Here is a 27204-nt window from a genome sequence, read left to right on the forward strand (position 1 = left end):
CTTCCAGCTTTTTTCTTTTTGCTTATGTGGTGCTGAGGAATCAAACCCAGGGCCTCATGCATGGAAGGTAAGTGCTCTACCACTGAGCCACCTTCCCAGTCCATTTGTGAACAATTTTAATCCGTGTTTAAAGCTTTGAAATTAGGTTTTCTTCATTGTTCAATTTAAAAGGAAGAATGAGTTGGTAAATTCATTGCCCAAGTAATAATAGTAAAGTTAATTTTCATGGCTAGTTAAGACTCCACCTCTCATTTATTATTCTTTTTTTTATTGTGAACATACTGTACAGAGGGGTTACAATTACATGGACAAGATAATGAGTACATTTTCATTTATTATTCTTTAATATATTCTTACTCAGGCTGAGAATGTGGCTTAGTGGTAGAGTGTTTGCCTAGCATGTATGAAGCCCAGGGTTCGATTCCCTAGTACCACAGAAACAGAAGAAGCCAGAAGTGGCGTAGTGGCTCAAAGTGGTAGAGTGCTAGCCTTGAGTAAAAGCAGCTCAGGGACAGTGCCCAGACAGTGCCCCCACCCCTTGCAAAACTTGCTACTCAGGAAATTGAGTCCTAAGGATTACAGTTCAAAGCCAGCTCAGGCAGGAAAGTCCATGAGACTCTTTCTCTTTAACCACCAAAAAAACTGTACATAGGGCTGTGGTTTAAGTGGTAAAGCACTAGCCTGGAACACAAAAACTCGGGGACAATGCTCAGTCTCTGAGTTCAAAGCCCCACCCCACCATTGTACTGGGATCAAAAACAAAACAAAGATTTGGAAATAAGGCATATTAAATGCTGTAGCATATTAAATGCTGTTAGAGATGCTACATTGTTAACATTTTGGAGTTTTTGATACTGTAGTATCCTATGTGAGACCCTGGTTTCAATCTCTTGGCAAAGGTTGGGGAATAAATACCCAGAAGCTACCGAGTTTATGCCTCTTCCAAAAACTGTTTTTCAAACACCTAAGGAGCTTTTTAAAAATGTGAATCCCTGCTGGAGTGATGTTATGCACCTGAAATAACTACTACCCTGGAAGCTGAGGATGGAGAATCACAAATTCTAGATCAGTCTGACAACTTAAAAGAAGATTTCTCAAAATTAAAGCTTAACCAGGCACTAGTGACTCATTCCTATAATCCTAGCTACTTATGAGGTTAAGATCTTAGGATATCTATTTGAAACAAACTAGGCAAGAAAGTTCATGAGATTCTTTTTTTTTTTTTTCTTTTGGGTCCAGTCGTGGGGCCTGAACTCTGGGCCTGGGCGCTGTCCCTCAGCTCTTCAGCTCAAGGCTAGCGCTCTACCACTTGAGCCACAGAGCCACTTCCGGCTTTTTTTCTTTTTTCTTATGTGGTGCTGAGGAATCGAACCCAGGGCCTCTGGCATGCAAGGCAAGCGCTTTACCACTGAGCCACCTTCCCAGCCCCAAGAAAGTTCATGAGATTCTTATGTCCAATTAACCTACAAAAAGTCTGAAGTGGGCTGGGAAGGTGGCTCAGTGGTAGAGTGCTTCCCTTGTATGCATGAGACCCTGGGTTTGATTCCTCAGCACCACATAAGCAGAAAAAAGCCGGAAGTGGTGCTATGGCTCAAGTGGTAGAGCATTATCCTTGAGGTGAAGAGCTGAGGGACAGCACCCAGGCCCAGAGTTCAGGCCCCACGACCGACAAAAAGAAAAAACAAAACAAAAAGTCTGAAGTGGAGCCTTGATCATAAGAGCTCAGGGACAGTGCCTGGGCCTTGAGTTCAATCTCTAGTACACATATACATTTTCTCTCTCTCTCTCTCTCTGTCAAAATGGGAAGGGGGCAGACGACAGAGGCGTAGTGTTAGAGGGCTTTTCTAGTATGCTTGAAGCCCACTCTTAGTACTGCTTCTCCCAAAATTGGATTTTTAGATATAATGCAGAAATTTAATTACTTTCATGTGTGATCAAAGTAGTTTCTGACGTGTTTTCTATTGATTTCTTTTTTATTCTTTTCTCCCCTCCCCCCCCTCCCCAGTCTTGGGGCTTGAACTAAGGGCCTGGGCACTTATTTTGCTCAAGGCTAGCACTCTACAACTTGAGCTAAAACACCACTTCCCGCCTTTTCTGTTTATGTGGTACTCAGGAATAGAACCCAGGGCTTGGTGCATGCTAGGCAAGCACTCTACCATTAAGCCACATTCCCAGCCCCTGATCTTTTTTTTTTTTTTTTTTTTTGGCAGTTATGGGGCTTGAACTCTGGGCCTGGGAGCTGTCCCTCAGCTCTTCAGCTCAAGGCTACGCTCTACCACTTGAGCCACAGCGCCACTTCCGATTTTCTGGTGGTTTATTGGAGATTAGAGTCTCATGGACTTTCCTGCCTGGGCTGATTCTCAGATCTCAGCCTCCTAAGTAGCTAGGATTATAGGCATAAGCCATTGGCACCTGGCTAAGGTATATTAATTTTTAGTCTTATAATCATATCTGGGCCAGGGTCAACAGATAGTAGGGTAGCCTAGGGTTAATCTTATAGGCCTCTTTTTGTAAATACAATTTTTGTTGTTGTTGTTGGTTATGGGGCTTGAATTCAGAGCCTGAGTGCTCTTCCTGAGCCTCTTTGTGCTCAAGGTTACCACTCTACCACTTGAGCCACTTCTGGTTTTTTTGAGTGGTTAATTAGAGATAAGAATTTCTTGGGTACTTTTCTGGCCTGGCTGGTTTTGAACCATGATCCTTAGATCTCACCTCCTGAGTAACTAGGATGAGGTGTGAGCCACCAGCACCCGGCTATAAATACAATTTTATTATAACAGTAGTTAACATTAATTAATGACTTCTTTGCCTTACAAAGGCTGAGTTTGGTAGTTGTAACACAACTGTTTAAGACATATCAAAACTATAGTATGTTTCCTGGTTTCTGATATAGAGCCAATTTAATAATTAGGAAAAGTCTGTTAAAAATGGCTGTTAAAAAGTACTAGAGTTAAAACACAGGCGAATGAGTCTTGTTCGTTTTCTTTTTGTTCTGGTACTAGGCCTTTAACATTCTCCCTTGGTTTTTTGCTGCAGACTGGCTGACATTCACTTGAGCCAGGCCTCTGTTTGCAGCCTTTTGATGGCTAATTGGAAAAAGTGTCATGGACCTTTCTGCAGGTGCTAACTTTGAACTGGGATCCTACAAATTCTTTATCCCTTACAAGGCATTTTATTGTATTGTAGATTTTGTGTGTGTGTGTGTGTGTGTGTGTGTGTGTGTGTGTGTGTGTGTGTGTGTGTGTGTGTGTAGGAAAAGATGGGAAATGACTTATTTTTGTGGTAAAACATGTCTAGTATATTATTGATAATCTCACATTTTTTATTAGCACATATTGTACAGTATCAAGTTTCATTGTGTGATATTTCAATACATGCTTATAATGTACTTTGATCATATTTACCCTACTGTATTACTTTTTCTTATCCTCTCCTTTTTTTTTAGTTTTTATTTTTTGTTGGTAATGGGGCTTGAATACTGGGTCTGGGCTCTGATCCTGAGCTCTTCAAATAGCTCAAGGCTGGTGCTCTACCATTTGAGCGGGGCCATTTTCAGCTTTTTATGCTTATATGGTGCTGAGGAATAAAGCCCAGGGCCTCATGCATGCAAGGCAAGCACTCTACCACTGAGCCACCTTCCCAGCACCATCTTTTTATCTTTTTTATAATTCAAAGGACATTGTTTTTTCAAGATGTTTTTGTGGTCTTTGTCATACTGAGGAAATAATTGCAGAGCTATATGCTTTAGGATTTGTGTTTAGACATAGGTATGATCTGTTGGTCATTTATTACCTATTACCTTAAACATGGCATGTTCCACTGGTTAGGAAAGTCAAAATACGTAACATTTATATTGCAATGGTTCTATGTCCTAGTTGTGAATAGTCTTGGTTAATTTTCATTTACTCATTAATGTAATTGATTATTACGATGAACCAAGAATTTCTCTGAATACTTGACTATAACTTAAATTTTGTGATCAAATGAAAACAGAATTTTTTTTAATGTTTACTCATATTTTAGGGAATATTCTTTGATGATTGCAAATTTACATTTAAGGTTTGTTGTCAGTGTTTCTTTTTCTTTTTGGTCAGCTTCCATGGCTTTAACTCTAGAGAATCATGCTCCTTCTCTGATTTCTTGATAAGAAACTAGATATGAGTTCTCAGACTTTACTGCTGGGGCTATTTAACCACAATCCTTCAGGTCTCAGCTATCAGGACTCAGGACTCTACCACTTGAGCCACAGCACCACTTCCAGTTTTCTGGTAGTTTATTGGAGATGAGAATCTCATGGACTTTACTGGCCTGGCTGGCTTTGAACCACAGTTCTCAGCCTCCTGAGTAAGATTACAAGTGTGAGCCACTGGCTCCAGACTTAAATTACTTTCTAAGATCAAACATAGAATGGGCTTGGCTAGGCAAACCTGGTTATATGGTCAACCTAATCACACGTTATGATTTTAACATCTTATGGGTTTTCTGTTTTATTATGTCAGTCATTTCAGGGTATAACATATAAGTCTCAGTAATTATTTCACATGGAATTGATTAGTCTTTTACACTATATATTTTTATCTGAGGATTTCGTACTAGATTTGCCTAATAATTTTTTTCGGGGTGGGGGGAGTTGGGGTAGGTCTTAGGGCTTGAACTCTGGGCTTGGGTGCTGTTCCTGAACTCTTCAGCTCAAGGTAAGTTCTGTACCACTTGAGCCACAGCAGCACTTCTGGTTTTCTGGTGGTTAATTGTACATAAGAGTCTCATAGACTTTCCTGGGGCTGGCTTAGAACCACAATCCTCACATCTCAGCTTCCTGAGTAGTTAGGATTACAGGCGTGAGCTACCAGCTCCTGGCTTCTAACACTTTGTTTTTTTTTCGGGAGGAGGTGTATCAGTCTTGGGTCTTGAACTCAAGGCCTGCACACTGTCCCTGAGCTTCTTTTGCTCAAAGCTAGCACACTACCATTATAGCCACAGCACCGCTTCTGGCTTTTTCTGTGTATGTGGTACTGAGGAATAGAACCCAGGGCTTCATAAATGCTAGGCAAGCATCTACCACTAAGCCACATTCCCAGCCTCCTAAGACATTTTTAAGATAGATGACTCTAGTATCTTTTTTTAAAATTAGTTCTCCCTCTTTTAGTTTTTTGGAGAGGTTTCTAATCAAAGGAAAAATTTCCTTATCTCTTTTCCTGGAGAATATCTATATAGATGCAGTTCACCTGAGGCTGAGTGCACAACTTATACCTGTGATCTTTTTCTTTTTAATATACTTTTATTACTCACCAAGTCGTGTTCTGGTCATTTTTTTTTCTTTATTACCCACAAATTGTGCCCAGGGAGTTTTTGTGGGTCGGGAATTGTGCGTTTATCCTAAATTAGATATAAATTAAAAGAATCAGATAATTTTTTGATGTCTCTTTTTCAAAGGCCAGGACTGATAGAGGGATGTGGGTACATGCCTATAATCCTAGCACTCAGGATGTTAGTATTCAGGAGGCCTATGCAAGAGGAATGCGAATTTGAGGCCAGCCTGGGTTACATATTGAATAGAGCCCAGTCTCACTTTAAAAAAAAAAAAATCAGCCAGGCGCTGGTGGCTCACTGTTGATATCATAGCTATTCAGGAGGCTGAGATCTGAGGATCACGTTCAAAGCCAGCTGGGGGAAGGAAACTCCCTGAGACTCTTATCTCCAATAAACCACTAGAAAACCGGAAATGGTGCTATGTCTCAAGGGGTTAGAGTGCTCGCCTTGAGCTGAAGAGTGCTGGGACAGCACCCAGGCCCAGAGTTCAAGCTCCATGACTGATCAAAAAAATAAAATAAAATAAATAAAATGCCAGTTCAGCTCAATCATGATTTTTTTTCAGTTTTCTTTATGGGCCACTATACTTGATGATTGAATAGTAATGTCATATGTAATAAGTATTTGTTATTTGAAAAATAGTAGTGTTGAGGAATAGTTACCTGTTTTTCATAGACTTTATAGTAAGTAATAAACAGTGAAATAACCAACAATTTTTTTTTTTTTTTTGTGCTTGGTTTTCAGCACACCTAACTTTTCAATCTGAGGATCTCACTTGAATATCTCTTCAGAGTGTTACACTTACAGGACTGCTTTCCATTACAGGAAGAGGTTTTCATTTAGGAGGAAAATCTTGTTTCCTGTTTCTTGTGTTCAAAACATAGTGCTGAGCATTATAGAGTGTATTAGGGAATATTAAGTATAGAAAACGTTACCCAGAGAACTGAAGAGATACAGCAAAATGATTCTGGGAGTTTGGAGAAAAGAAATTCTCTACTGGAGAATGTTATATATTTTTGAGGAATTTTGATTGTTTCTTCCCCGTCCCCACGTTTTTATTATTCTGCTGTGTTGTAGGTCTACCTCATGTCTTTTCATATGAAGTGGTAAGTTTAAAATTTTTGGTTTAGAATGGTAAGATCTTTTAGCCTAATATTCATGTTTTCTGAGGAAATGGAGGTGAGGAAAGTCAAGATTGCAGAAGTGATTAAGCTAAATATATTTCATGAAGTATCTAATATGTGCAACATACAAAAGGTTTGCTTATTAAGTAATATGAATTGATAGTGATTCCTGAAAGCTATTTATATTTTGTTATTTCTGCATTAGTACTTAGTTAACATATTTAAGAATTGTTTTACATGGTGATTATTATTTTAAAATGTTCTATACTTACAATTTTTCCTGAAATGTCAGTTTTATTTTAAATTATATTAAATTCATTATATTCATGTTTAATACCAACTGCTAACAGTAAGGCATAGGAACTTGTGGTCCTAAGCATGCTCTCTATACTGATAAAATGCATTTATAAAGTGAGATTGCTGTGTTATTGTAACAGATAACTGAAAGTATATGGGTAAGTTTTTTTTTTGCATTATAATGCCTTCTATTAATTGTACCATGTTTTAAACACTGTCTTCTTTGTAAACTTACCATAGTTTTTGTGATATAACTTCTTCTTTTAGCATAATGTTGCCTTTTCGAAATCTTGATTTTAAATAATGGATAGATTTTGTGTGTGCATGTGTGCGTGTCCGTGTGCGTGTGCGTGTGTGTGTGTGTGTGTTTGTGTGTGTGCTTGTGGGGCTTGAACTCTGGGCCTGGGCATTGTCCCTTAGCTCTTCAGCTCAAGGCTAGGGCTCTACCACTTGAGCCACAATGCCATTTCCTATTTTCTGGCGGTTTATTGGAGATAAGAATCACAGAGACTTTCCTGCCCAGGCTTACTTTGAACTGTGATCCTTTAGAGCTCAGCCTCCTGAATAGTTAGGATTACAGGCATGAGCCACTGGCACCCAGCTAATGGATAGATTTTTAACAGCTTGTCTTATGGTAAAAAACTTTAAATATCTTGCTGTTTTGCTTCCACCTACCACTTAAAAATTATACTTAATTGGTTATTTTGAATTATCTACCTAGAAAAAAAACAAATATTCATTTTTCAAAATGTCAAGGTTCTGGAAACTATTAAGATAACTTTTCTAAAATAATAATTTATGTGAAGCTTGTTAATCATAAAAATTATTTTCTCGCCGGGCGCTGGTGGCTCACGCCTGTAATCCTAGCTACTCAGGAGGCTGAGATCTGAGGATCGCGGTTCAAAGCCAGCCCGGGCAGGAAAGACCTTGAGACTCCTATCTCCAATAAACCACCAGAAAACCGGAAGTGGCGCTGTAGCTCAAGTGGTAGAGCGCTCGCCTTGAGCTGAAGAGCTGAGGGACAGTGCCCAGGCCCAGAGTTCAAGCCCCACGACCGACAAAAAAAAAAAAAAAATTATTTTCTCCTCTGTGTGTACTTAATTTTTCATGCACTGGACATTTATGTGCTTTTTTTCTTCTTCCATTACTTCTTTTCATCAATCTCTGGTTCATCTTTTATATATTGATTTTGCCCATTATAATAGCTGTTTAACTTTGGTAAGAAATTTTTTTTATATGGAAAAGGATTATGAATAAGATGCAGACCAGTCACCAGTATTATCTGAGCTTTTATTAATGGTGGTTGTGTCATTTTCTTATGAGTTTGGAATGAACTCAATTAGATGAATATATCTGATGAAATCTAGGTATTAAAAGTACTGTTTGGGCTGGGAAGGTGGCTTGCCTTGCATGCATGAGGCCCTCGGCACCACAAAAGCAGAAAAAAACAGAAGTGGCGCTGTGGCTCAAGTGGTAGAGCGCTAGCCTTGAGCTGAAGAGCTGAGAGACAGTGCCCAGGCCCAGAGTGCAGGCCTCATGACCGACAAAAAAAAAAGTACTACTTTAGCTGAGCTTGGGGTATACCTGTAATCCTATAATTCAAGAGTTTGAGGCCAGAGGATTAGGAATTTGAGTCTCGCATTGTCTACACCGCAAGACTACACAAAAAAAGAAGAGTACTTCAGAGTTTGCCTTGATAGTTGAAAATGATAGTCAAGTACATGTATTAAGAATAGGATACTCAGCTGAATAAGTTTGTTTAAAGTTAAGCATTCCCTTTTGTCTTTGTATGCTATATCTTACGTAGTTGCTTTTCATAAGTACTCTATTCAAAAGCGGTTGCTAATTTTTCTACATACATACTGAGGATTTTCTTTCTTTTTCCAAGGTATTATGGATCAAACCCAGGGCCACCCACATGGTAGGCAAGTGCCAACTGAGCCAGGCCCTTACTTGTCTTGTTTTCTATCTTTGCTTTTTGCTGGTCTCACTCATAGATTTGTTCTGTCTCTGACTCCTGAGTAATAACTGGGATTACAGCCAGGCATTTAATTTTATTACTAGTAAGTGCTCCCACACCTGGCTGTAAGTTGAGTTTTCATAATAACATCAATTTTTTTTTTTTTTTTGGGGGTCCGGTTGTGGGGCTTGAACTCTGGGCCTAGGCGCTGTCCCTTAGCTCTTCAGCTCAAGGCTGGAGCTCTACCACTTGAGCCACAGTGCCACTTCCGGCTTTTTTCTTTTTGCTTATGTGGTGCTGAGGAATCGAATCCAGGGCCTCATGCATGCAAGGCAAGCGCTCTCCCACTGAGCCACCTTCCCAGCCCCAAAATATTATATTTATTTGTTCACTGAACCAAGGTTTTGAAATTGAGAAGGTATATGCTTCAAATAATACACTCTACTTCTGTTTGTTTTTATGATTTCTGATCCAGTATTTAGTAAGGAACAACCATTTTTCTTTTTTATCACTTACCTTTTACTATAAAGTATAACTGATGATTAGAACACAAGTATTTTGAAGTTTATTTTAACTTTTTTTGTGGTGGGGAGGGATTGGGTATCAAACATAGAGCCTAGAGCCTCATGCAAATGTTCTACCATTGAGTTATTCCCTGGTCTTCCCATCCCTTCCCCTTCTCCCCTCTCCTTCCCTTCCCATTCTTCTCTTTCCCTTTTCCCTTCCCCTCTTGTCCCTTTTTCCTTGCCCTCTTCATACTCTTACCTCTCCTTCTCCTTATTCCTTTCCTTTCATCCTTCCTCTTTTGAACTTTTTTAAAGAGTTGTTTTACACTCAAAACAATTGAATGGCTGGGCACTGGTAGCTCATGTCTGAAATACTAGCTACTTAGGAGGCTGAGATCCAAGGATTTAGGTTCAAAGCTCTCCCAGGCAGGAAAATCAGTGAGTCTCTTTTATCTCTAGTTAATCTCTAGTTGATCCAGAAGTGGAACTTTGGCTCTAGAGGTAGAACACTAACCTTGAACAAAAAAAGCTCAGTGACAATGCCCAAGCTTTGAGTTCAAGCTCTAGGACAGGTGTGTGCGCGCATGCCTGTGTGCATGCGTGTGCGCGTGCACACACACACACACACACAACATGAATGGAAAATGCGGAGGTTTTCTGCATACTTCTTCCACATATGCACAGCTTCCCTAGCTATCAAAATCCCAAAACAGAGTGGCATATTTGTTATTGATGAACGTACATTGACATGTTCTTATCAACCCCTGTCAGTAATTTGCCTTAGGTTAATTCTTTATTATACATTCACTAGGTTTTAAAAAAGTACAATGACATTTACTTACCATTATCCACTATTATAGTATAACACAGAATATTTTCATCTCCTTAAATATCTTGTATCGTTTATTCCTCCCTCCTTCCTGACCTGACAGTCACTGTTCCTTTTAGTATTTTCATAATTATCCTGTCTATATAATGTCATATATTTAGAATGCTACAGTATGTAACCTTTTTAGATTGGCTTCTTTCAGTTAGCAATAGGTATTTATGTTTCCTCCATGTCTTTGTATGGTTTGATAGCTTATTTCTTTTTAGCACTCAGTATTCTGTTGGGTGTACTGTAGTTTATCTGTTTTTCTACTAAAGGAATCTTGATTGTTTCCAAGTTTTAAGACTTATAAATTAAGATGCCATTAATATTCATGTGCAGATTTTGTGTGGACCGAAGTTTTCAACTCCTTTGGTAAAAAGCAAGGAGCATGATTGGTGGATCATATGGTAAGAGTATAGTTTTGTTAAAAAGCAAGGAGCTTGATTGGTGGATCATATGGTAAGAGTATAGTTTTATAAGAACTGCAGACGGCCTTCTAAAATGGCTGTACTATTTTGCATTTCTCCCAGCAAGGAATGAGGATTCCTGTTGTTCCATATCCTTGCCAGCATTTGTGTTGTGAATGTTTTGGGACATTGGTCATTTGAGTTAATATATAGCATTATATTGTTTTTCAATGTGATGTTTGTAAATAATATGATAGGACATTTAACAATCATAGAACAAGAAGACAGTATCCACATGGATAGGGGTAATTTGGAATGCATATATTCAAATAGAGGTGGGAAAACATAGGTTATGATACTAAAAGACTGTCTTACATTTCATAAAATATTTTCCCTTTATCTAGCAATGAGATAATGTTCTAGAATTTGTTTTTAATGACTTTGAATTTTGTAAAGTTTGCATACTGCTACTTGCATCAATGGGGAACATGGTTCTTAACTCCTTTTTAGTTAAAAATAATTTTATCTTTAAAAATTTAATATGCTGGGGCTGGGAAAGTGGCTCAGTGGTAGAGTGCTTGCTTTGCATGTGTGAGGCCCTGGGTTCCATTCCTCAGCACCATATAATCAGAAAAAGACAGAAGTGGCACTGTAGCTCAAATGCTAGAACACTAGCCTTGAGCTGAAGAGCTGAGGGACTGCGCCTAGGCCCAGAGTTCAGGCCCCACAACCTAACCTCCCCCCCAAATTATATATATATATATATATATATATATATAATAGTCTGTTCAGTATCTTGACTTTTTTTTTATAGAAGTGAACAATTTCTTAGCAAAAAGACTTGTCTTTTGAGGTTTTCTTATTTTTTTTGATGGTCCAAGGGCTTCAACTTGGCTTGAGTGCTGCCCCTATTTTTTTTGTCCAGAACTAGCATTTCTCACTTGAGCCACATTCTATTTCCAGCTTTTGTGGGTGGCTACTTGGAGATAGGATTCTTGTGGACTTTACTCCCTGGCTTGCTTTGATCAATAATTCTCAGATTTCAGCCTCCTGAGCAGCTAGGATTGTAGGTGTGGCTCATTTTGGTTGAAATGTTCAATGAGGAAATCTTTTTGCTGATAATTTAGAGAGAGAGAGAGAGAGAGAGAGAGAGAGTGTGTGTGTGTGTGTGTGTGTGTGTGTGTGTGTGTGTGTGTGTGTGTGTGTGTGTGTAACTTGAAAGTCATGATTTTCAATTAGATTTCCTTAAAAATGTGGTCCAGTTACTTTAAAACCACAGATTGGAATCCCAAGTATTAAATATTAAAAGAAAAATAAGGTCAGATGGTATGTTTACCACATATATGTGTATATTCCTTTTTTTGAGGGGAGAGAGTCAGTCCTGGGCTTGAACTCACGGCCGCGCATTGTCCCTGAGCTTCTTTTACTCAAGACTAGCACTCTACCACTTGAGCCACAGCTTTTTCTGTGTATGTGGTACTGAAGAATCAAACCCAGGGCTTCATGAGTGCTAGGTAAGCAAGCATTCAGCCATTAAGCCACATTCCCAGCCCTGCTTACCTTTTGAGAAGTAGGTTAATTTAGATTAGTAGTTTGTGTGTGTGCGTGTGCGTGCGCGTGTGCGTGTCTGTGTGCAGGCACACATTTGTACATGCATTGCATGTGTACACTGGTACTAGAGCTTGAACTCAGTGCTTGGTGCTGTCATTAATATTTTTCATTCAATGCTAGTGCTCTACTGCTTGAGCCACAGCTCTCCTTTTTTTTTTTTTTTTTTTTTGACTAGTTAACTTGAGATAAGACTCTTGGACTTTTCTGCCTGAGCTGGCTTCAAACTTTAGTCATTAGCTCTCAGCCTCTTACAGTTGTGAGCCATTGGTACTCAACATTAGTTGAAAAATTTCTATTTTTAGTTTTCATGAAAGAAAACACATTAAAACTTTAATAAGGGTGTTCCTCAAACTTCTTTTTTTTATTTTTGGTCAGTCATGGGGCCTGAACTCTGGGCCTGGGTGTTGTCCCTCAGTTCCTCAGCTCTTCACTTCAAGCCTAGCACTGTACCTCTTGAGCCACAGAGCCACTTCTGGCCTTTTCTGCATATGTGGTACTGAGGAATGGAACCCAGGGTCTCATGAATGCAAGGGAAACACTTTACCACTGAGCCACCTTCCCAGCCCTTCTCAAACTTTTTGACTTATAGATCCCTTTACATTATTAAGAATACTGAGGACTTCAAAGAGGTTTTGTTTGGGTTATATCACTATTTGCTGTGTTAGAAATTAAAGAAAATTTTAAAGAAAATGCATTGTAAATGGAGAAGTGTGATTTTTTTTTTTTAACCACTATAAGGTCTTTATTATTTGACTTCAATGTAGTGAGGAAAATGGTATTGTTTTATGTGTGTACATTAAAAAAAATGTTTAATTCTATTGAAAATGGTTGACTTCCCATATTTGCCTTTGTATCCTATCTGGTACAAAAAAAAAGTCTTTTGGTTAAAATCCATGAAAATTTCTCATTTGTGGATGAATAGAGTAGTGAATTAATATTTTTTTAAGACAGTTGTAGGTAATCTACAGTTTACATGTAATACTTAAGTAGTAATGACTTAAAAGTACTCTTTGCAGTAAAATCCATTGGTCTAACTTAATATTTTAGTCAAGCATAATTTATATCACCATGTGCCAATTATTAGAAAACATAGTAAAATATGATAAATACTATAGATAATTCAAATGTTAATGTATTAAATTTCACTACTTCTTCTAGGTACTCATCTGAAAGTACAAGTTGTATTTTAACTGTATATGTCAAATTCTCTGTCGGTTGAGATTCTCTGATTTGTGTTAATAGATCAGTGGTTTTTTTTTTTCCAATTATTCCTTTGTGGTATTCAATTTTGATCATAGTATTAGGTAGAATTGTGGCTCTAGAGGTAGAGAGAGCACTTGTCAAATAACTGCAAGGCCCTGAGTTCAGCTATCAAGACTAGTTCATCATGCAGACTAGTTATAGTATTATATATAACTCTTAGTGTCAGTGAAACGGAACCATTGTAACTTTGTGTATTTCCCTGACAGAGTTGTGGTGTCTTCTAGCACTTTGAGATCTTTTGTTATTATGGGTTGTGCTTTGACATATGTTTTGTAAATCAACTATACTTTGCTTCCTTTTTTCAGTTGTCAATTTATAGTTCTTTTTAATCTGAAAGTACAGAGTTTTATAAATTCTGTAAGTTAATATTCTTAACTTTTACTAGGTTTCTACTGTTGGGATTCTTAAAGAATGAAGAATGCATCATGTGAAGGTGTAATTTTGTCAACTCTTTCTTCAATTGATAACTTCTATTTGTTAAACTTTTAATAACTCCGTGCCTTAGTTTTATTATCTCTGAAATGGGATAATAAGACCTTCTTGTGGGGTTTAATCAGTACTTTTAAACTTGAGTTTTCATCATTTATTTTATTGCATTGAAGTCTTTTGAAATGTTGCATACAAATTATTTTGGCTTAAACCACAACTCTTGCTTGATAATGAAGTGTTATCATTTATTTTTGAAAAATCTCATGGATCAATTCTAACTTAAAATATATTAAAGGTAATTCATAAGAGAAATCAGTGTCTTTTGGATGGGTAACATAGTTGTGGATCAAGTGGTAAGATAGATCTGTCCATCTGAAAAATACTGCCTTAATTCTACTTTATAAAATCCACTTAATTCTACCCCTCTTTCATTTTAGTAGAAATATGTAATAATGGTTGGAAAGTAGCAGGAATCTGAACATATGACTGACTAGGAAGCTGCAAACTTCTTTTACTCCCTAAGTTGTTATAAAATGATTTATCTATCATCAAATTACACTATATCTTCTTAAAGTTCAGAATAAAGCTTTGTAAATTAGGGTTCCTTAATTTTCCATAATGTATTTGTTAGCATTACTAAACACAAGTATTATATGTATACTAAGTGGACAAAACTATAATATTCAACATAAATGGGTATTTTAGTATAGTGAGATGCTTTATTAATATGGAATCTAAAACATTCTGATGATTTAATCTAAAGAAAGGTATTGTAGGCCTTGAACATGTTTCTCATACAGCACAAAAAAGGAATGGTATTGTTACTCTTAGCACTATTGACTTAAAACACTTGCTTTCTTCAGGGTGTTAACATTTCTCAAGAAAATCTAATGGTGAAAATGGAAAAGAAAGTAGTTTCCTTTTTGAATACTAACAGCTGGTAAACATTGTTATTACAGAAAGATACTTAGAACTCAAACATGTAGAGCCGTATAAAGTGTGTCTCCTAATACTCATCCTTGTCACCCCTGTAATTTCATAAGCCTTGAGTTATAGTATTGAGTATATAATGGATATTTGAAAGTCTAAAGCAGTAAAGGTATAACTTTCATTTACCAATACCACTGACATTGTATTCCTAACCTCTCATTGTAAAGACAAATCCAAAGAAACGTAAATTAAACCCATGCTCCAAAAAAGCAAAAATAAGCTCCATGTATTTTACTATATAGCACTTGTATGCAAATAGCTTTTCAATAACAGATACCTGGTATAAATTACATATTGAAGATACTTGATGTACTGGAATATTATTCCAGTAATTTGTAACTAAGTTCTAAGTTGTGATAAGGAGTGTTTGATTTAGAGTAGTTAATTTTTTTAACATATAATTTTATTGTTATTTTTAATGTTTTTGTCAGTCACTTTTGTCTTAAAGTCTGTGTTGTATTTTTTGTAGTTTAATAATAGTATCTATTAATACATGAGAGTTGTGAGAAGAAATATTTTTATGAAAGTTAAAAATAATTTTTAGAGCTGGGCTTGGTGGCTCACGCCTGTAATCCTAGCTACTCAGGAAGCTGAGATCCGAGCATCACGGTTCAAAGCCAGCCTGGGCAGGAAAGACCGTGAGACTCTTATCTCCAATAAACCACCAGAAAACTGGAAGTGGTGCTGTGGCTCAAGTGATAGAGTGCTAGCCTTGAACTGAAGAGCTGAGGGACAGCACCTAGGCCTAGAATTCAAGCCCCATGACCGACCCCCCAAAAACAACAACAACAACAACAAACTTTTAGAAAGATAAATCATGTGACATATCTTCCCGATAGTACTTTTATTATAGTTTACTCACTGTACCACATATTTGCTAAAGATTACCTTTGGGTATGTTTGGGCAGTGTTTTAAATTTTCCGCTTCCTTGTTAGGGTCCAATGTCCAAAGCTTCTTGAATGCTAAACAATACTACTGAGTTACATGCTCTTTTATTTTTAAAGGAGTCATTTGTTCTTTATGACTCTTAGGTTTCTATCACCAGATAGCTTTTTATGTCCTTTATTTTTAGTTTTATATGTGCTTCTCACAAGTATTATATCACCAAATAGAATGTTCAGCATTTAGATTTTAGTAAAATGGCTTTAAGGTGCAGTAAATATGCTCTCATTAGATTTAAATATTCATTGTTTTTTCTTCTTTTGTGCTGGTGCTGGAACTTGTACTGGTACAGGGCCTAATGCTGTTGGTGAGCTTTTCCCCTTAAAGTTGGTGCTCCAGTCTCTTGAATCACACTTCAAATTATGGCTTTTTTTTTTTTTTTTTTTTTTTTTTTTTTGTGCCTGTCCTGGGACTTGAACTCTGGGCTTGGGCACTGTCCCTAAGCTTTTTTTGCTCAAGGCTAGCTAGCATTCTACCACTTGAGCCACAGGTCTATTTCCAATTGTTTGGTAGTTACTTAGAGGTAAGCATCTCCTGAGCTTTATTGCCTAGACTGGCTTGGAACTGAGATCCTCAGATCTCAGCCTCCTGACTAGCTAGGAATACATGTATGAGCCACTGTCATTGGGCCATTTCTGGCTTTGTGGCGGTTAATTGGGGATTAGCATCTTTTAGATTTTCCTGCTTGGCTTTACCTTAAACCATAATCTTCAGATCTCAGCTTCTTGGGTATTGAGAATTATAGCCATTGCTTCTTGGTTTAATTTCACTATATTTCATGATTACATTTAGTACATTTGAATAGAACAGTCATCAAATCAAGTAAAAATTGCATATGTTAATTTCACCTACAGAAAAATCTCTAGGTTAGTTGCATGTATTGTTTGAAGTAGTGTCTGTAATGATATTCAAAGGTTTTGAACATTTCTTTGAGATGTTGTATTACAGTTATCCTTGATAATGTATTGTTTCAGAACTGGCCAAAGAGTAACACTTCATTCATTCAGGTTTTAAAGTAAAACCACTGCTCAGTTAAAGAAAAGCAGTATGTATTTTATGAATATTCAGTATTTGCTTGTATAAAGTCTTTTTTGGTATATAAATAGGCTGACAGTGAAATTTTACTTCTGTAGTTAACTAAAATTCAAGAATAAATTGCCAACTTTTAAACCATGAAAATTGTCTAAGACTTAGGAAACCTGAGATGAAAAAAAAATTGGTCCTAACTTGTAATTTTTTTATGTTGTTGTTGTTTTTTGGCCAATCTTAGGAATTGTACTCAGGGCCTGGGCACTGTCCCTCAGTTTCTTTTGCTGAGGGCTCGCACTTGAGCCACAGCACCACTTCCAGCCTTTTCTGTTTATGTGGTATTGAGGAATCAAATCCAGGGCCTCATGTGTGTTAGGCAAGTACTCTTACCACTAAGTCACATTTCCAGCCATAACTAGTGAATTTTTCTTGAGGTTTTAGGTATGTGTCTTTGAATAAAAATAATCTGTAATAGATTTTATGTAATGTGGACAATTTTGAATTTAATCTTACAATATAAATTAGGTATAATAAGCACTTGTATTAAGCCTAGGAGGCTGAACTTTTTTCATTTTTTGATGGTATTATTATGTAAATAAGTTGGAAAATTTTAAAGATTTTAATGGAAAGTGATGTTGCAATTCACTCTTTTCTTTTTGATTTTAGATGAGAAATGTAAGTCATAAAATCGATAGGTTGACTGTGACAACTATGTTTACTTACAGAGAGAACAGGAAATGAGAATGGGTGATTTGGGTCCCCGTGGAGCAATAAACATGGGAGGTAGGGATTTGAAGCAAAAGACTTTTGTAATTTACTTGTGATTCTTTGGGGGAATTGTATATGCTGCTTATGATATCTATCTATGCACTACTAAGAAACTAAAATATGGAATGAATATTTTTGGAAATGAAACCTTTTAGAAGTTACTATTTTAAAATGAATGCCTAGGAAGACTTTGACAGCCAAAATACATATTATTCTTTGATAACTTCTATGGTAGAAGCCTATAAATTTAAATTTTGATATATACTGAAACTTGTTCAGTCATTGCATGATGTAATACAGTGCTGTTGTACTTCACAGTCAGATATCTTGTTTTATTGGCTTTTCTAACCTTAGAAATTTATAGCTTTTGAGTTGTGTTTTTAAATGTTTTTAGAACATTTTATAAACTTTTAAACTAGTAATGCTACTTGAAGCTATTTTTCTACTTTCCAGTGTTAACTTTTTCCCCTTATCTCCAGTATATGTTGGAGACTATGGTGACTTGTTGAGGAAATAAGATGTCTTTTTAATACGCACGTTTAGAGTTGATATAAAAATTTCAAGAAAGTATATATACTAGCAACTTTAATATTAAATTACTGTACGAAAGTAGTAACACGTAACTAAGGAAGGAAAAGTAAGTGGACTATTATAGGTCTTGATAAAATTTGGAATGTTATGCTTTAGAGATAAGATAATGAGTCTATAGCTCAAATGTCTTTGTATTACTAGAACATCCACTGAATACCCATCTTATATATTTATATGTTCTTAAAATATGTGGTACATGAAACAAAACTTAGAATATGTAGCCTTGTTTTTTTAAGCCTCTGGTACTAGTTCTTTTACTCTTTTAATCAGAATCTGGTATTGCTATTTATTGGTCACTTTGCTACTGAAAAGTAGTGAATTAACATCTCTGAAATATAAAAGAAGAATGAAACATGACCATTATTCAGAGAAGCCTTGATCATGATGTCAGTATATGGACACATAGAATAATTAAGAATATAAGAAATAAATTATGAAGAATAGCTGAGATTATAATGGTGAAATAATTTAGTGTTGTTTATTTTAGGTTCTGGGTTTTAAGGATAGTAAGAATAAGATTATTGTGGATTATAGGAAAATTTGAAGACTCCTGTAGTCATTAGATTATGTTAATATCAGAACAAAACTTTGAAATGGTATAAAATTTACTTTATTTATTTTTTTGGGTCCGGTCATGGGGCTTGAACTCTGGGCCTAGGCGCTGTCCCTCAGCTCTTCAGCTCAAGGCTAGCGCTCTACCACTTGAGCCACAGCACCACTTCCAGCTTTTTTCTTTTTGCTTATGTGGTGCTGAGGAATCGAACCCAGGGCCTCAGGCATTCAAGGCAAGCGCTCTACCACTGAGCCACCTTCCCAGCCCCTGAAATGGTATAAATTTTAATTCAGCATAAATTCTAATACCATTTCTTGGGTTGCAGAAAGTCCTGAAAGTTTTCTTTTTGCTTGATGAGCAATTTTATGAGAATATTCCTTTCTGTTTGTGTGTGTATGTGCATGCATTTCTGTCCTGGGGCTTGAACTCAGGGCCTGGGTACTGTCCTTAAGCTTTGTGGCTTTACCACTTGAGACACAGTTCCACTTCTGGCTTTATTGGGGGGCTGGGAAGATGAGAATCTCATGGACTTTCCTGCTTAGGTTGGCTTAGAACTGTGTCATCTTCAGATCCCATACTTGAGAAGTTAGGATTATAAGCTATCAGCACTGGGCTCCTTTTGTTAGGAATTCCTTTATGTTTTTTAGTTGTGAATTCAACTGACTAAAAGTTTTTATGGAATTTTATTCACCATATTTATGTTTTAAGTACTTAGCTGTTTTAATGTCCAGTTCATTTAATAGTCTCTTCATCTTTAGTCTTCAGTGTGAGACTTTTAATGGTTTATTGGAGTTATCCAGTCAATTTACTGTTGAGCAGGTGAAACTGTCCTGTCCCATCAAGTTACATCCATGGTGCTGGAGTATGACCCAGTGGTAGAGCTCATGCTTAGTATGCTCTAGACCCTGGGTTTGGACTCAGCAACATCCATGCATGTCCCCCCTACCCAACTTACTAGTGGCATTTGCAGCAGATATTTCTGCTTATTGTCAGTCGGCACACCATGTAAAATACAGATTATAAAACTTTTAAGATAGCCAGCTAATGGCCCAACATTTCTTAGAGTTAAATTTTATTCATTTATAGCTAGGCCACTGGACAATGTAAGTGCTAAAAATCAGTGTCTTAGTCAACTACTTATAGTTGGAAATAAAATTTTTGAATTTTAAAATACTCAATATTTTAGTTAGCATCCAGACTAGATAAGTGTAACAGTTATAGTTTCTTAAAGAGAAAGGAAGTCAGGTATGATCAGGTGTGGTGGCACATGACTTTGATCCCATACTGGGAAGGTGTGAATGTTGGGGTCAAGGCCTACTTGGGCTATATAACAAGGTCCCTTCCCCCAACACGGAAGGAGTAAGATAACACCCTTAATTTGTTCTTGTTGGGGAAAATTGAGGTGAGATATCTGTATAAATTGTCTTCCATACTATTACCTTAAAATTATGTCTATTATACACTTAAAGTGAGAAAGTGAAATATTCTTGGTTAGAGTATAGGTTTATCAACAAGAATATTTTAGAGATTAAAGGAATTATTCCTTCCTTTGAAGTTGCTTGTTTTCTGGGACTGCATTCAAAGAGTAGTAAGTGAAGTCAGGCTCTGGCAGGGGTATAGTACCATTTCTTTCTTTGATTTGGTCATTGTATTTGACCACTGTGTAGACTTCAGTTGCTTTTATGTATTCTGTAGTGGGTCTGAATGAAAACTATTTCATAGTGTATATTAGCCCTGTATGTTAAGAGAATTGATTTACATAATGAAATAGTAGACGAAAACCCTAAATTGAGCCTATCTTAATTATAAGCAAGTGAATATTTTCAAAGGAAACTGATTATAAAGAAAATGCCTAATAATATTGTGTTTAGAATTACCTGTAGTATTAACAGTTCAAACACTGCTGCAATTAACATGAGGTGTGGATACCTTCTTTTGATGAAGTATATCTGAGTATTCCCTTTTTCAGGATGTCACATGCCAAAATATCCATGTAATGATTTTATCTGTATTTGAGTGCAGTTGTGTTTTAAAAATAAGTTTCAGATGCCTGTAATCTTAGTTACTCAGGAGGCTGAGATCTGAGGATCAAGCAAACCCAGGCAGACAAATTCTTGAAATTCCTATCTCCAGTTTACTGCCAAATTGCCAGAAGTGAGCTGTAGTTCAAGTAGTAGAGTGCTAAGTCTTGGGCACAAAAGGCTTAGATGTAGTACTTTGGTTTAAGTCCCAAGACCGAGCCACATATGCCATATGCACACATGCACCCTCTCCTCCTGACTTGCACAAAGTTTAATCATGATGTATCATTTTAATTTTTTTTCTATTGGATAACTTAATCTAATGTGAAAAAAAATCCCACAATTTTGAAAGGAATTTAACTACGTAAAAGACAAGATATTTATTTAGAGTCATCTTTGTATATATTCCAGGGAATATATAACTTAAACCTTATAACTTAAGGTCTATACATACAAATATTTAGTCAGGACTTTAAGACAAGCAAGTGTTTTTGTTTTGGTCTCAAAGTGCTATTTCTTTGCTGTTCATTAAAACTGATAGAAGTGCAGTCAAACTCAAATGATTTGAAACTATTACAGTTTCAATTATCCTAAAAAAGTTAAGATACCTCTTTTGTTTCATGTATATTTGTTTTAGGGATTTAAGTTCTACCTATAGGAGGTAATCTGTTTTAGAATAGATAATTGAGTGTTCCATCTTCAAGGATGAAAGTGATTTTGATACTAATCTGCATATAGATTGCATACATTTTGTAAAATTGTTTTTGTTTACTATACTAAGATAGGACAGCTCTAAGTATAGATTGTTTTACATAGATGCGTTTAGCCCAGCACCTGCTGGTAACCAAGGTCCTCCTCCAATGATGGGTATGAATATGAACAACAGAGGAACTATACCTGGCCCTCCAATGGGTCCTGGTCCTGCCATGGGACCAGAAGGAGCTGCAAATATGGGAACTCCAATGATGCCAGATAATGGAGCAGTGGTAATGTATCACAAACATTATTTTGATTATATTTAGTAACATACTTCTGCCCCAAAGATAACTTCACACTTAACATAATTTGGCATCATTTGGTTTGGTGTGGTAGGTAGAGATGGACAGCCAATGAAGAAAAAGTAATTAGTGACATTAAGTTTTGATTATAAGAGACAATTTTTAAATAGCCTAAGAGTTAGGATTAACATCCTTGGCATGCTTTTGTACTTCAGTGCGTGCATGTATACACACACACACACAAACACATACACATAGTTATTTTTGATCTTTTTAATTGGTATTCTCTTACCAGCAGTTATTATAGTGATTAAGTATTTGTGACTGTTCTTTTTCTGTTTGAACTCGTTAACTTTTGGAGACTGTAGTACTCCAATTATTTGTGAAAACACAGTTTTCAGTAAACAGTTTGGATAAGATTACTTGTGATTTATTTCAAAGTATTTTCACTGTGAACACTTTTGGTTTTCATCTGAGAGTGTGAAGATATCTTTGTATGGGTTAAATATTTTAAAAAACAAGGTTTTTCAGTTGTAATTTCTGTTATGTTTAAATGTTAAATTGTCAAGACTGATACCTTTTATTGTTTGCCACTATTTAAATGAGGCTTTTTACTAGGAAAATGCTTTCTTATGTGGTCTTTCTTTTCAATAGATTTTTTTTTTTCTAAATGACATTTGTAAAGGAAAATTGATAGAAAATTTTGAATAATTATTATGGCACTATTACTAGCTTTAAAAACAAAGGAAAAAAAGGAAAAACTATCAATTAAAATGAGACATTGCCATCATTTATATATTCATGGTGATTAAGAAGATACTATGCCAGATGCTGATGGCTCACACCTGTAAATCTGGCAACTCAGGAGCAATCTCAGGAGGCTGAGATCTGAGAATCACAGTTCAAAGCCAGCCCAGGCAGGAAAGTCTGAGACTCTTTGTCTCCATTTATAACTACCAAAAAGTTGGAAGTGCAGCTGTGGCTCAAGAAGTAGAGGAGCCTAAGCCTTGAGCACAAAAGCTCATGGACAGCACCTGGGCCCTGAGTTTAAGCCCTATGACCAGCACAAAAGAAAAAAAAACAAAAAACAAAGGCATTGAAATTAAGACATTGTGCATCTTAGAATTGATAAAAAAAAATCTTCAGAATTTAGAAAATTTGGACAGCTGGAGTTTTTTTGTTTTTTTTTTTAAATGATAGTTTTTTCAGGGTGGTAATGAGGCAATGTTATGATACCCTCTATAAACAGATGGTACATAATTCAGTTTAGTGTATTTTCTCCTTTAGTAGGTTCTATGTTTTTGTAGTAATGGCTGTGAAAGGTAATAAAAACATTTTGATTCAATTTTTTTTAACATGTAATCATCAGTAGTAACATGGAAGTAACATTAGCTCTCATGTTCTATCCCATTTCCCAAAATTGTGAACTTCATTTAAAATATTATCCTTGGTGTTTTTGCACCTACATTTTACTGCTATACTTAAGGAATATGTTATTGTGTAATTATTGCAAAACTTTTCAAAATAAGTTATTCAGATGTTCTATGTGTTATTATTAGTTCTAGTTCTATATTACAAGTAATCAGTCAATCTTAAAACCTAAGTCAATTTTACTAAGATTAGTTCTTGAATGAAAGCAGCTCAAAAGTGTCCATATTGAAGTAACCATTATGTGTTGTTTGTACTAGTGCTCTGTTCCTTAAAAGTATTGATATTTACGTTTTTAGAATGGTTGTGCTTTTTAGAATAGAAGGTGATGCTGGGTCCCCAGTTTTATTTCTCTGATTTCTTTTTAAAAAGTATTTTTGTTTCTGGGCATGGTAGCACATACTTGTAATCCTAGTACAGGCAGGCAGATTGTGAGTTGCAAGATGAGTTTGGGCTATATAATATAAGAAGATTCTGAAACAAAAATCAACCAAAAAAACAAAACCCCCCAAAAGGAAAGATTGATTCATTGTATTTTTGTTCTTTTACAGCAGTTTTTTGTAATACAAACTTTTCAAAAAGGGATCAGAGCAGAATTAATATACTGATTAGGTTTAAGATGGCATTTGCTTATGAAAAAATCAGTTCTTTTTTTTTTTTTTTTTCTCATGAAATTGGGGCATAGAATTAGCAGTTTGTAAATCATCAGATGCTGCTTTTTTTTTTTTTTTTTAAACATAGTAACTAATTAAATTGCTCCTTTCTTCCTTCTATGTGTGATCCTGATTCTGCTGGACTTTCTGCTGAACTTCATGACACCACCACTTGGGATTTTGGCAATTTTTCTTGTCATTTAAATTTGGTGTGTTCAAAAATGGACTTGATATTTATTACTGTGGTATTATAGCACAATGATAGGTTTTCTCAAGGACCACCATCCCAGATGGGTTCACCTATGGGAAGTAGAACGGGTTCTGAAACCCCTCAAGCACCAATGAGTGGTGTAGTTCCTGTGAGTGGTGGGCCTGGTGGCTTTGGTAGAGGGAATCAAGGGGGCAGCTTTGAAGGTCCTAATAAGCGTCGTAGATATTAAATATTCTTTCATTCCTGGCTATTTAGAAGAGAATATTCAGTGGTATGCCTTTACACTTTTACCTGTTATCTGGAAGAAATAGTTTTATTGTTAACGTTCGTAGAGTTAAACTTTTTTCTTATGTAAACGAGGTTTTTGTATTTTTCTTTATTCATAAGCTTTGTAGATTAGAATGATGATGCTTATCATTGTGAATGTTAAAAATGTGTTTGTGATTTTAGCTAACTATAACTATGCCACAGTACTGTGAAATTTATGTAGTTACTTAATCTGAATAAAGAAATCTTTGGATAATATAAAAATGTTATTAGTGGTACTCCCTTGCAGTTTTACGAAACTCGCTGTAATAGTAATATTTTGGTTGCTCTAATCTCATCCATTTAAAGGTGAAAATGATTTCACTTTATAGCTTGCATAAGCAGCCCTGAAGATAGAAGCTTAATGAAGATAATGTCCAAGCAGTAGGTAGAGAAGTATATTTGGGGGTGGGAGGGCATGAGAGTTTAATTTGTATAAACACTTGCTGTTCTGTTAAATTGGAGTTGTTGCTTACTTTCAGAGATTCTGAGTATTCAAATATTCTTAGGATTATTAAGGGTATCTTTGTCCTGTGCTGATTTTCCAAAATAAATCTTTTGAATCTTGAAAAAAACTGTTTGAAGGCAAATCTCTTTGCTTAAAAAATAATGTTTTAATTTACCTGTGATCATTTACATGGTATCAATATCCAGATCTTGCCCATTATCACTATAGTTAATGTTAATTTTTAATTAAAAAAATCAAACAATATTGTTGGGTTAGCATGTAACTTCTCTAATGATCAGAGGACTGAATCTAAGAAATACAGTTCAAATGGGGCTTTTAAAAGCAGAGTTTACTTCAGGCTGATTATAATTGGTAGGCTGAGGCAGGAGATTTGTGAGTTTTAAGATAGCAGAGACCCTGTCTCAGAAACAAGCCAAAACAAAGAATTTGGAATGGTAGGATTGTTGGTATATGATTTAGATCACTCTTCCTCAAAAACCTGTTTTGTATTTGATTTTTGATGTTAGGGGCAATGATAGTAGGATTGTTGGTATATGATTAGATCACTCTTCTTGAAAAACTTGTTTTGAATTTTCAGTACCGAGGGAAAATTATTTTATTATATTGTAATATTTATTTTAAAATATACTCAGCTATATTTAAAATTTTGGTCATGTTGATCGTGTATGTTTAAAATTACATGAAGGAATCTCATATTTGACCTGCAGTATCTAATTCACTATCTACTGATCATAGTAGTTATTTCTCACATACCTTTTCAGTGTATTAAAATATCCTGCTTTAACCACAATTCTGGAAAATAACATGCAATTTTAAACTAGACAATATGTAAATAGTTCTGTCTTTTCTGTTTTTGGCAGAAGTGTATTTTGGTTGAGAATCTTTCATAAAAGCAGGTAGTTGTAAAACACAATTGAAGTGTTTTCTTTTGTTCCAAATACTTTATTGTGTGTGTGTTTTGTTGTTGTTGTTATTTAAGGTACAACAGTGGATAAATGGGATTTTTTAAAATTTGCTATTCACAGGCTTTTGTTTGTGACAATTTCTTGAAAGTCTAATTAGAAGATGATGGTAAACACAATAGTTGAAGACTGTTCTTATTACGTTTTCCATAAATATAAGGTGATGGGAGTAAGGTTTGTTTTAATTTGTGACATTAATTTGGGTAAGAAGTTTTAAGGTTAAGTGTATTTATTTCATTTAAATCTACTTTCCCATCATGTGTGTTTTAGGCATATAATCCTTTGGTATTTATTAGCATTGTATTTTATCAAAATCTGAGTTTTGATTGGGAGAAATATGATTCTTTGATGTTAATATCAATTAGCCAAGGCTGTGAAATTTTGTATGCTTCATCCAAGAATATTTGAAAGTCAGTGCACAAAGAGATATCCCAATCTCCTGAACATCCTAGTGCCGGGGCTCAACTGTCTCCAAGAACAGATTTCTACACAGCTTTTCCCCTGCATCAGGAAAATCCTTGTTCCAGTACTTAGAAGTTTATCCTGGGAACAGTCAGCTTCTGAGTGACAGTCAAGTGGAGCATGTCTGAACTTATAGTTACTCAGTTTTAGTGTTTTTGTATAGCTGAACAAGTTTGTGATTAGTTTACTCAGTATTTTTTCTTATGAATTAGTATAACAAGAAAGTTTTAAATGTCATTTGGCTAAAAATAGGTTAAAAAATAGAGCAAATTTGTTAGCATTGGTTTTTCCAAAGTGTAAAGTTGTCATACTACAAGAGGCAATATGAAACAGTATATTACAATACCAACATCTTATATTTCTTATTGTGCCATCATTTGAAGTAACAAGTTTAGGATCTTGGAGGATTTAAGTTTCATATGCTATGAGTATATGTAAAAGAGCATTCATTTTTCTAATCATTTTTTTCCTCCAACAGCATACTTTGTTGATTTTTCTTTTTCCTTTTAAACAATTTTTAAAGTAAATACATTGGACTTTTTCTTGAGCAATGAAGTATTTTAAAAATTGGTTTGCCTGTGTTTTTAGTTTGTTGCATTGAGGATTTGGGGTTTTCTATCTACAATCTATACTTGGTGTGAAGTATTTGATAAAAGAGATAAAATATTTATTATTTTGAATCCTAACATGTCAGCATATTGGTGGAAGCATACTTGTTGAATATTTCAGGAACTGATAAAAGGCTAGAAAATTGCTTAGCATTAATGTGAGTAATCAATAGTCCCTAATACATCGGGGGCTGACAATTAGTGGAATATAGGTTATGAGTGAGAAAAAAAGAAAGAAATGTGTGATTGAAGTAAGATTTCATTTCATTGAAATGTGATCAAGTGTATGGTAAAAGCTTAAAAGGGTTGAAATTTTATGGAAATGGTACTTGTCACAAATAAACGGGCTATACTATTTTGGAAAAGTAGAGGAAGTTTCCTGGAGAATAGGATGGTATTCAAATGTTTTAAGAGTTTGATTAAGATATTAATAT

At 35.7% G+C, this 27204-nt stretch overlaps 1 protein-coding gene across 1 annotated transcript in view; it reads left to right on the top strand.

Annotated features, from left to right (window-relative positions):
• The window catches only part of Pspc1 (paraspeckle component 1), a 69292-nt gene extending 43746 nt beyond the window's left edge, over window positions 1-25546 (top strand). Inside the window, exons 7-9 of the mRNA XM_042685463.1 lie at window positions 17466-17523; window positions 21490-21659; window positions 24007-25546. Of these exons, the coding sequence (XP_042541397.1) occupies window positions 17466-17523; window positions 21490-21659; window positions 24007-24192 (414 nt within the window). The 3' untranslated portion in view covers window positions 24193-25546. The remainder of the gene's footprint in view (window positions 1-17465; window positions 17524-21489; window positions 21660-24006) is intronic.
• The last annotated feature ends 1658 nt before the right edge of the window (window positions 25547-27204 follow it).

The sequence above is a fragment of the Dipodomys spectabilis genome, unplaced genomic scaffold (genome assembly GCF_019054845.1).
Source record: "Dipodomys spectabilis isolate Male_0828 unplaced genomic scaffold, ASM1905484v1 ptg000095l, whole genome shotgun sequence".
Classification (NCBI taxonomy): domain Eukaryota; kingdom Metazoa; phylum Chordata; class Mammalia; order Rodentia; family Heteromyidae; genus Dipodomys; species Dipodomys spectabilis.